Source organism: Lampetra fluviatilis, chromosome 37, assembly GCF_964198595.1.
Source record: "Lampetra fluviatilis chromosome 37, kcLamFluv1.1, whole genome shotgun sequence".
NCBI classification, from domain to species: Eukaryota; Metazoa; Chordata; class Hyperoartia; order Petromyzontiformes; family Petromyzontidae; genus Lampetra; species Lampetra fluviatilis.
In genome coordinates this window covers 1419471-1430809 of record NC_136311.1, presented here as the reverse complement: position 1 = coordinate 1430809, position 11339 = coordinate 1419471, and the positions used below count along the sequence as shown (strand labels likewise).

Genomic DNA, 11339 nt, shown 5'->3' with positions numbered 1-11339 from the left:
TCGGAGGGCCCGAGATGGCTGAAGATGCCATCGAGCAGCCGGGGCTGGGTGCATCCACGCCACAGCAGCTGGAGGAAGGGGAGCCGTCGACGGAGGGGCTGAGGCAGGCGCACGCGAAGCTGGCCGAGCTGCTGTACGCCGCAGCCGCCATGCTCGACAACATCACGCGGCTGGGGGCTGTGGGACCGCCACGAGGCGACAGCAGCCAACGACCACAGCGCCTTCCCGCCATTTCAACGGAGCAACATTTTGAAACTCCCGCCATCGCCGCAGCTGCTGTTGAGGGCGTGGCCGCTCTAAGCATCGCGTCCAACGGCGGGAGTACAGTGCCTGCCGCGTCACCACGGGTGCGACCGGCGATGCCATCGCTGGTTCGTGCCGACGCTGAGTTGAGTGAGGCGGACGAGGGAGTGCGTTCTTCCTCTGCAGCCGCTGCCTTACATCAGCGGCTACCTCCACTCAAGGAATTTGTGGGCGAGGATGGCGACTGGGGCGGCTTCCAGCGGCGCTTCCTCGCTCACCAGGAGATGGCACAGTGGACAGACGCCGAGGCTCTCCGCGCGCTGCCAGCACTTCTCGACAGCGACGCCCTCACCACTCTAACATCGGCTTCGAAGGAGAGGCGCTCCACGCTGCGGAAGGCGATGCAGGTGCTGTCGGCGGTATATGGTCCACCATCGGACTGTCGCCAACTCTTTTACGATCGCCAGCGGGGGACGAAGGAGTCGCCCCTGGCGTACCGCACAAGCCTCCTGGCACTGGCGAAGGAGGCCTTTCCACGAATGGATGACGAGGGTGTCGACGCCATGGTGACAGAGAAGATACTTTTGCTGGCGGACGACTTAGACATCGTCATTGTCGCACAGGACGATGCAGAGATGTGCTCCCTCCAAGCGGCCCGTCTCCTCCACGCAAACCTGTCCTCTCAACGACGGAAGGCCAGCAAGGCGGCGAGCGGGCGCGCCGTCGCTGCGGCCACCCTCCCGGCGGAAGAGGTTTGCGCCATCAACCATCAACGGCAGCACGGAGCGGGAGCGCGGGAGGACCGGGCCGGTTCAAGCCGTCTACAACGTCCATCGTCGCCACCAGCGCTTCCACGCTGTTATAACTGCGGCATCCGGGGCCACGTCGCCTCGGGGTGCCGCTCTCCTCGGCAGCGCGGAACGACACCTCAACGGGACGCCGGCCCTCGTCACAAGCTCCACCATCATAATCCGGCGAGTCGCGGCACCCCTCATGTTTGGCCCACGCACACGCCCGTCACACACTCGAACACCGCAGCGAAGGGGGGGCAAATATCGCGTACCATGGCACCAACACGCACCGCTCTGGGTACTCACATTGAACCCAGCCAGTGGTCCGTGTTGGCCCATCGGGTTGTAGCCGCGTCATCGGGGTCGTCGGCCGTTGTGGGTCACATCGATGGGGTCGAGGTGCGCATCCTGGTCGATACAGGAGCATCGGCGACCATTATTTCGGAGTTGATTTATAACATTCTCCCTGCCCAGAGCCGTCCTTTGATGCCTGTTAATGTGCCATTCTTTGCTGCTAACGGGGGTTCACTTGGCATCATCGGACAAATTCGAGCCCAAATTTGTGTCGGGGATATTAAATTATCTGGGCCGATTTTTGTTTCCTCCTCGCTGGCGGTTCCGTGCCTGCTGGGGACGGATTTCCTGGCCAAAATGCCGATTAGGATATTAATCGACCAGGGATGCATTGAGCTCCCATCGGGCCGACGCATGGCGTTTTTGCCATCCCCCGCTACGAGCCGGACGGCGTTCGCGACGGTGCCGGCGTTCGTAGATAGAACGGTGCGCGTTCCTCCGGGGGCGCAAATGTTAATTCCTTTGAGACTTCGGCGGCCCTTCGCTAAGGGCATTGGGGCTCAAGGGGTTTTGCTGGGACCGTCTAGGGCCGGGGTCAGTGGACCTAATTTACTCCCGGCCCAGACCATAGTGAGAGGGGATGGAGAACCCTTCATCGCGGTCCTCAATGTGGGCTCGCAGACGGTGGTGGTCCCACAGGGGACCGTGCTTGCTCACGCAACGCCGGTGCCCTGTGAGGAACCCGTCGCGAGTCATGTCGGCGCTGCCCCTGCACCGCGACCACATTCAGACAGCGATGAAGGGTGGCTCGAGGCGCTTTGCGCGGGATCGACGGACCTGTCAAATTTAGAGCGCCAACGTCTTAAGACACTACTGAGGGAATTTTCCGACGTTTTCAGTCGGGATAAATACGATTTGGGCTGCACTCATCTGCTGCGTCACCATATTGATACGGGTGACAGCGCGCCAATACGCCAAAATCCTTTTCGGTTGAGTCCCGCCGAAAAGGACCATGTCAAATCGGCTGTTGATGACATGCTAGCCGCCGACATAATTTCTCCCTCCAACAGCCCTTGGGGAGCGCCGATCGTCCTGGTTAAGAAGCAGGACGGTTCGTTGCGGTTTTGCGTTGACTTTCGGCGCCTTAATAAAATTACGGTTGCCGACGCATACCCGCTCCCACGGATGGACGAATCGCTTGACGCCTTGGCGGGAGCGCGATTCTTCTCCACATTGGACTTACTTTCGGGATTCTGGCAGCTTCCTCTGGACGATGATTCAAAGCCTAAAACTGCTTTCCGTACTCCGCACGGCCTGTTTCAATTCAACCGGTTGCCGATGGGCTTACACTCAGCGCCGGCAACTTTCCAGCGGTTGATGGAATTGGTTTTGGCTGGATTGCAATGGGAGTCGTGCCTGATTTATTTGGATGACGTCATTGTCTTTGGCAAAACTTTTGAGGAACATCTCCAGAGGTTGCGGGCGGTTTTCCTAAAGATGCGGGCTGCTAATTTGAAATTTAAGCCCCAAAAATGCCATTTGTTACGCGAGTCGGTGCGTTATTTGGGGCACATCGTGGGGCGCTCAGGTATTTCTACCGATCCCGCCAAAACGCAGTGTGTAAGCTCCTGGCCGACTCCCACCTCAGTGGGAGAGGTTAGGAGTTTTATTGGGTTTGCGTCGTATTATAGACGCTTCGTCGCTAATTTTGTGACTATCGCCAAACCCCTACATGCTTTAACATCTAAAGGGGTTCGGTTTTGCTGGGGTCAGGAGGAGGAGGCTGCTTTTTGCTCCCTTCGGGATGCTTTGGTAAACGCTCCTCCCCTGATTTACCCTGATTTTTCAAAACCGTTCTTGCTCGACACCGATGCGAGCAACACGGGTATTGGGGGCGTGCTCTCCCAGGTGGTTGACGGCGTGGAACATGTGGTTGCGTACGGCAGTCGGGTGTTGTCTCCAGCGGAGCAACGGTATTGTGTCACCCGTAGGGAACTGTTGGCAATTGTCCATTTCGTCCAACAGTATCGCCCATATCTGTACGGTCGGCATTTCACCGTCCGCACAGATCATGCGGCACTGCAGTACGCCCTGAGGGTTCAACAGCCATCGGGACAATTGTCCCGATGGTTGGAGGTCCTCCAGGATTACGATTTCCAAACCACATACCGTAAGGGCGTTCGCCACACCAACGCGGACGCTCTGTCACGCTTGCCAACCACCTCCGAGTGTGCATGCCTCCTGGGGTCTGGACGTTGCAGGCCTCCAGGGGACACATCGGTACCTGTCTTGGCGGCCGCCAACGACGACGATGCAATGGTTCCTAATTCGATCGAACAGCAGGGCAAAGATTCCCTGTTGGGGTTGCCCGTCATTGAATGGGGGCGCCTCCAGATGGAGGATGTCTCCCTCCTCGGGTGGCGACGTCGCGTTGGCGGTGCGGCGGGGGGAAAAAGTGGTGGTTCCGACGCATGGGAAATGTGCCAAGGTCTGCTAATGCATTGGGACGGGAAGTCACGTCGACATCGGCTGGTTGTCCCTACTGGGTTGCGGGGTAGGGTGGTATGGGCCGCTCATGAGCGCCTCCTACACCTGGGGACCCAAAAGACTCTCGCCTTGCTGCAACTTGATTTTTACTGGCCTGGCATGACGAGGGATGTGGGGGATTTGTTGGGATCGTGCCCTCAATGTGCACAACGCAAACCGCCGGCACGGGAGTCTAACCCGCCCTTGCAATCGATCAAAGTGTCCAGGATAAACGAGCTGGTCGCTCTGGACATTTTGGGACCATTCCCCGCCACCCCCAGAGGGAATAGATATTTGTTGACGGGTGTCGAGTATTTTACACGTTGGCCTATGGCCTGGCCTTTGGCCAACCAGTCGGCAGCAGCCATCGTGGAGGCCTTTGTTCAGGGTTATGTCCTGGACAAAGGTGCTCCGGAGAGGCTGCTGACCGACCAGGGCAGAAATTTTTCCGGTAAACTACTCAGACAAGTCTGCGATCTCCTGGGCACAAAGAAAATTCGGACCTCCCCATATCACCCACAAACTGACGGGATGGTCGAACGTTTGCATCGCACCATCTCGTCCATGTTATCACAACAAGTTTCGGACTCGCAAACGGATTGGGACCTACAAATTCAGGGGGTCTTGGCGGCGTACCGGATGGCACCCCATGCGGCTACGGGGTTTTCTCCCTTTTACCTTATGTACGGCCGAGAACCAGACCCGCCTGTTCGTGCCCAGTTGCGGATCCCCGTGCCGCAGGGAAAAACTAATCTGGCTGACCACGTTAAATTTAATCTGGACAAATTGACCGAGGCACGGGATGCTGCAATGCAAAACTCTGACCTCCGTCAGAAGGCAAATGAGCGCCTCAGATTGAGTCGAGCGCACATGCTGCAGTGGAAGCCGGGGGACAAGGCATGGTTGCACTGCCCCCAGGTGCCACTGGCAACCTCCTCTAAACTTGTGCGGCCGTGGCGGGGCCCTGTGGAAGTGGTGGAGGTGTTACGTCCGCAGTGCGTGCGCATCAAGTGGGGGAAGCGGCGATGGTTCGTGCACCCCTCCAGATTAAAACCCTTCGCTGCGGTTCACAACCCCACTTCACACGCGCGTGGCCAAACATGTGGGGGGTCGGCCGACTTGCTGGGTCCGTCTCCGTCGCTCTCACCTAATGCCTTGCCGGCTGTGCCACCTTCAGGAGCATCAGGAGTGACGGGCTCACGCCCGATCACCCCTCCTGCGGATGCCGAGGGTCACGCGGAGTCAGAGGAATGCTCACCTCAAGACGGACAGTCGCCACCTGATTGTCCGCCACGCGGGGTTACCCCGTGTGAGGGGCCCGCTGCAAGGACGCGCGCTAAAATGCGCAAACTGTTGTGAGGCCGGAAAATGTGTACATAGCTGTTGTGTTTATTGGGTGTTGTGTGGATGGTGTGTTTCCCGCTCCTCGGATGTACATATGCTGGGTTCACCGTTTGTTGTGTGTGCGGGGTGGGTTCCCTGCTGGTTGTATATAAGCTGTTTTTTTTACGGAATTCGTATTTATTCGGGGGGGTGCGTCGGGTTGTTTCTCATCTTGTTGTTGCGTTCTTGTTCTGGTTCCTGTTATTGTTCAAAAAATAGTGAGGCACACGCGCGGTCAGGGGGTGAAGGCACCTTTATTGTCAAATTTTTGTATGTTGGCAGCCGGGACGGCTGCATGCTATGCGGGGGGGAGTGATGTAGGGGTGTTAGAGAGAGAGCCCGTTATGCATGGCAGCCTATGGTAAACAAACACAGTAGGCGGGGCTACATGTGTGCACAAGCAGGTGCCCTCTGCGACGTCCGCGCCAGACACCCTGGGGGGTCGATTCGGTCGTTATGATCCCCCGGGGCCCCACCCCTCAGGGAGGGGTTGGGTATAAAAGGGGATTGTATCGAAGGGCTCGGGAGTGATGTTTAGCTAAAGAAGAGGAGGCGGAAGACGTCTGAGATAGAGCCCTGGACTCCCCCTGGTACGCCGTCCTTATCAGGACCGCGCAGGCTCGAGCCAGTGGCGTGGTACCAGAGCCAGAGCCAGTGCTGGTCTGGACTCTGGGTACCGGGCCCGACTGACCAGTGTCGGGCCAAGATAGCCTCCCCTAGCCCATTAGTGGAGGACTCAGAGGCAGGCTAGGGTTAGCTAGAGAGGTGTGTCCTCAGATAGACGGGTGAGGGGGCCGATACCCCCTCAAATGTGTATGTCACAACGTTGGTGTTAAATAAACAAGTGTGCCTCCAACTCCGGTGTGAACGAGTCGTGAGCGTTACTACACAGACGCCAAGCAGATCTGAGCCTGGCGAGGCGCTACCAGCTTGGGTTTCGAAGTTGTCAGGAGATGGTGATGAAGCAATGGATTCTTTAATCCATCTGTGCAAACCTTGTGTGGGTCGTCTCCAGGTTCTCCTATTTCCTCTCACATACCACAGCGCTCAGGAATTAAGTTGTCCAAACATTCAAATGCAGTAACTTTGTAAACAGACGGTCTTGAGGCTTTCCTATGTGAATAAGAGCTGTTACTTGTTTATATGATTGTTGGCGTGAGCCAACCCTCCGAGGCGTAATGTTTCAATGAATTGTCGCGACTCAGAACCGCAATTAGATTCAAGAATCAATGTTTTGTCTCCTTTTTACGGTCTCGTTTGTATATTTCGGCGGGTAGTCCTCGACTTACGAGCATAATTAGAGATCTGTTCGTAAGTCGAACGGTTCGTGAGTCGAAACACAACCATGTCCTGTATTTACATTCCCATACGGTCAATGTTACGAAATGTGTTCTGGTTCAAGAAAAAAGGTAATCATTGTTACACTCATAAATAGGAAGATATATTGTACACGTGCATGTGATATTGTAAAAAAATACTGAAAAATAAAAGTTATAAAATAAAGTAACATATCGAACAAAAATGCGTTTTATTTTCACTTACCTTGAATCCTCATGCTGGCTTGCTTGTCGAAGGGGCGGCGCAATGAGTAACAGCAATTGCACGAACACACGCCGTGTACGCGGGCACACAGACACAGGCTGGGGGCAGGTGCACACAGACACACACCGTGTACGCGGGCACACAGACACAGGCTGGGGGCAGGTGCACACAGACACACACAGTGTACGCGGGCACACAGACACAAGCTGGGGGCAGGTGCACACAGACACACACCGTGTACGCGGGCACACAGACACAGGCTGGGGGCAGGTGCACACAGACACACACCGTGTACGCGGGCACACAGACACAAGCTGGGGGCAGGTGCACACAGACACACACCGTGTACGCGGGCACACAGACACAGGCTGGGGGCAGGTGCACACAGACACACACCGTGTACGCGGGCACACAGACACAAGCTGGGGGCAGGTGCACACAGACACACACCGTGTACGCGGGCACACAGACACAGGCTGGGGGCAGGCGCACACAGACACACGCGCCAACGACAGCGATCCCCCTTTTAGACTGAACAGGCTGTTGGAGAGCAGTCCTTATGGAGGCTGGCACGGCACTACGCCCGGCCACCATTGAGTCCCCAGACACAATGTTTACATACCGAACCAGGTACTCATTTAAGACTGAGTCGACCTAGGGGAGGTCCAGGACCCATTCAGATAATCGTCACCGGTGTGAGCGGGAATCGAACTCGTGTCGCCGGGTTGGTGGCGCACACAAACTCACTTTCACACACACACATCTTCACACACATACACACTCATCTTCACACACACTCACTTTCACACACACACATCTTCACACACTTTCAATCACACACTCACTTCATCGTCACACACACTCACATTCACACACACTTTCACACACACACTCATCTTCACACACACACTTTCACACACACACATCTTCCCACACACACACTCATCTTCACACACACTCACTTTCACACACACACATCTTCACACACTTTCACACACACACTCACTCATCGTCACACACACTCACATTCACACACACACACACTTTCACACACACACTTTCACACACACACTTTCACACACACACTTTCACACACACACTTTCACACACACACTTTCACACACACACTTTCACACACACACTTTCACACACACACTTTCACACACTCATCTTCACACACACGTTCGCACACACTCAATTTAACACACACACACTAACTTTTACACATAAACGCACACTCACTCCCAACGCGAAGCTGACTCACTACATCTCGCGAGGACCGCGCTGCTGAGCAATACAGTTGCGCCGTTCGGTTTGCAAGTGCAAGTTCGCGTTTCAAGTCAAATGTCATTTTTTTATATTTCATGGAAGCTGGTTCGTAAGGACTGCCAGTGTATGTGTGTTAAGTATGCCATGTGTATTTGTGTTCGCATTAGCGTAAACAACTAGTGCATATGATATATTTTTCATAATTTCCATGTCATTTGCATTACCCGTAAATTATTATATCGGGACTTAAAAAGCAACCATCGCTCCCCCCACCCACACTGTGAAAGCTTGGCAGGACTCTCCGGAAAAGAGTCACGAAACTCATTGACGATTTCCTCGGTAAACAAGCTCAATACATAGAAAATATGAAACCTCTGCACACGCGATTCGACAATTGTACTACGATGCTTAAGCATATGGTCATCGATGTATCCATGGATAATGACGTACACCCCTAATGGTGTCATCTATCAATACATGCGAAAGTTTTGTCCAGATCTACATAAATGTGTCACCAGTGACTGCATAAACAAACATGTCTCATTACATTCGGTTCTGCACTTACTATTTACTTAACTATTTATATTTTACCGGGTAAGGCCCACTGAGCTGTAGAGCTCTTTCTCAGAAGTATCCTGGCCCCAATTGATAGCTCAACCAAGTGGCTTATCACGTGGACATTTATCGCAGCCAAATACTCTAAACGCGTGATGTTGATCCCAAATGTGGAGGGGGACAACCGGAGGACCCGGGGAAAAATCCAAGCGACCACGGGGAGAACATGCAACTCCAAATATAGACCAGGCGTCAGAGTATGGATCGAACCCACGACCTCCTGTATACCAGGCGAGGGAGTTAACATCTCGTCACCACGGCGCTCTTAACGCGCCTTAATTGCAGCTCCGAGAAATAAAACAACATCAGTTCGAATGTCATACAGCACATGTCACTCTCGTTGGCAGGGCGGGTGGGAAAGCGCTGCTCCACCACTGTGGGGACCAGAGGTGACTTGTATGGAGGGATCTAAGACGTGGCTCTGTGGTATCCCATGCCGTGCGCTGTTCTCTCTTCACGGCAATACCGATAGCAGACGTTGGACACAATTGGGGATAATGCTTCCTTTGTTTATTCATGTTAAGTTAAAAATAAGAAAACTTACACGGCTGTGTTCACGTGTTCCTGTGTCTCTCTGCATGCTGCCAGGTGGCTGCTGTCCGTCACTCGGTATCCAGACTTCTGAACGAGTCCCGTCATCCGTGTCAAGGTCTCCTCCGTCTCCCACGTCTCATCCACCTCCAGGTGACTCCAGCATTCGCTACATCGATGCGCGTGAGAGTTTTATAAAAGGACCTCTGCGCTCACAGCACATTCTACGATAATGAACGCGGAATCAGCAGCTGATCTGCGCAAGTGTAAACCTGTCCGGAAAACTTTTCCTAGACTGATCCACCAGTTTCAATGAACGAGGAGTCATTTGAAAGCTCGTGTAGTTCACACCAACAAAGTCAAAAGTACAAACAATAAATTGAGTAACGATCCAATAATTTGGATTATCTTCACTGGTACTGTTTATCTGCTATACCGTTTAAGATAGCCTGGCATGTGACGTGGACCCCTTCCAAAATCATACAACAGATGTGTGCCATTGGGGCAGCGCGTTTGTGGGGACGGGTGGGATACACTCAATCGCAAAGGGCTTCCATTGTTCTGTATTATATAAACTAGTGAGTGGTGAGGTTCAGGTGGACTAGTGCTGAGTGTCAGGTGAGTGGTAAGTGTCAGTTGAGTGGTGAATGTCTGACCCGCTTTATAGGTAATCGGATTCCTCCAGTAAAAATAAATATTATGATTGTGAGTGTTATGCGAGTGTCACATCACATATTCCGTAGTACAGGCTGCCCTCCAGTTATTTAAAAAAAGCGCAAGGTCAGAAGGTCATCAGTAAATTGTTTTATGTTACCGCACCTCCCCACCGCTTGGTACTGCCGACTTTCCATTTCCTACCAATCGGGTTTGGGTCTCCGTCTGGGTGCCCACGGTGCTTTTATTATTTCATTAAGTTATCACTCAGCTTGTTTACCCAGCAAATCCTCGCAGAGTCTCCACTCTTTTTTAGGAGGGTCCTGCCAAGTTTTCCCAGTAGAGAGCGATGTTGCTGCTGTGTGTAATCCCAATAAAGCAATTTGCAAGAATTGTTTTAGCATTGGGATTATGATGGTTAATACCGGTTCCACTGCATAGTTTTCTATAGTTATTGGAGGACAGCAGAGAACCCAGAGGGAACCTATGCAGAACAGGGGGAGAACACACAAACGCCACACAGAACCATGCCTCCATGCACAAATTCCGTAATCATCGCAACCACCGCTTATTACAATTCTTTCCTGCGCATTCTATTCTAAATCTCGGTGTTGCTTGCTAGAACCTGCCATGAACTGTCTAGCATCCCCTACAGGCACCTGCAGTGCTGTACATTACAAAACCAAAAGCTTATTATACTTTAACTCAATAACCTTAAGAACCCAGTTTAACCACGGGCTGAGAAAACACAGACTTAAATCCATGATATCAGCAGTGCATTTAGCCACGGTGGCGAGATGTTAACTACCTCGCCTGGTATACCAGAGGTTGTGGGTTCAATCCCAACCCTGACGCCTGTTGTATATTGGAGTTTTTAGTGTCTCTCCCCGTGGTCGTGTGGATTTTTCTCTGGGTCCTCCAATTTTCCCTCCACATTTAGACTCAACATGCGTTTAGAGTAATTTGGCTGCTATCAATGTCCACGTGATATGCCACTTCGTTGGGCTATCATTTGCGGCCAGGTCGCTTCTGAAAACGAGCTATATAGCTCAGTGGGCCTTACCTGGTAAAAATAGTTTTTAATAGTGTAGTGACATAGCGCTGACTGTTGTACAGCAGCTGCAACTGCAGGTGGGCACTTAGCGCACACACCGCTGAGCAGATACGCGGGTGTGCTGGCAGGGCGGAGGAACTGGGGCAAGGGTCACGGTAGACCTCGTGGGGAAGCCCCTGGAACCCTCTGGAGGGTTCGAGGAGGGAGGCGTGGCTAGGGCAGAGCCAAGCCGCGCCGAGGGGAATAAAAGCAGCGGAGAGCAAGAGCTCCGGGCTGCCGGTTCTGGGATTGGACTCGTCTCGTCGTCGCTTGTCGTCGTTGCCGCCCTCGTCGCTACCGCCTTTGCCTGATCATTGCGCGGCCGGACAGTAATTTGCTGTCCCGGTCGACGCCAAAGGTGCCACGCGGACAGGGTCGTGTCTGGGACGGGTCGTGCG

At 53.5% G+C, this 11339-nt stretch overlaps 1 protein-coding gene across 1 annotated transcript; it reads left to right on the top strand.

Moving 5' to 3' along the window:
* Positions 1–702: 702 nt before the first annotated feature.
* On the top strand, positions 703–5807 carry LOC144945194 (uncharacterized). Its single transcript, XM_078873488.1, has 2 exons — positions 703–1217; positions 5032–5807. The coding sequence occupies exons 1-2, from the start codon at positions 871–873 to the stop codon at positions 5135–5137; spliced, it is 453 nt and encodes a 150-aa protein (XP_078729614.1). The 5' UTR covers positions 703–870; the 3' UTR covers positions 5138–5807.
* The last annotated feature ends 5532 nt before the right edge of the window (positions 5808–11339 follow it).

What these genes read in the sequence shown, in the direction of transcription:
- LOC144945194 (XM_078873488.1), top strand. Translation starts at nt 871, where the DNA reads ATGCAGAGATGTGCTCCCTCCAAGCGGCCCGTCTCCTCCACGCAAACC. An exon ending in AGCTCCACCATCATAATCCG is followed by an intron (nt 1,218 to 5,031) that starts GCGAGTCGCGGC and finishes TGCCACCTTCAG; the next exon opens with GAGCATCAGGAGTGACGGGC.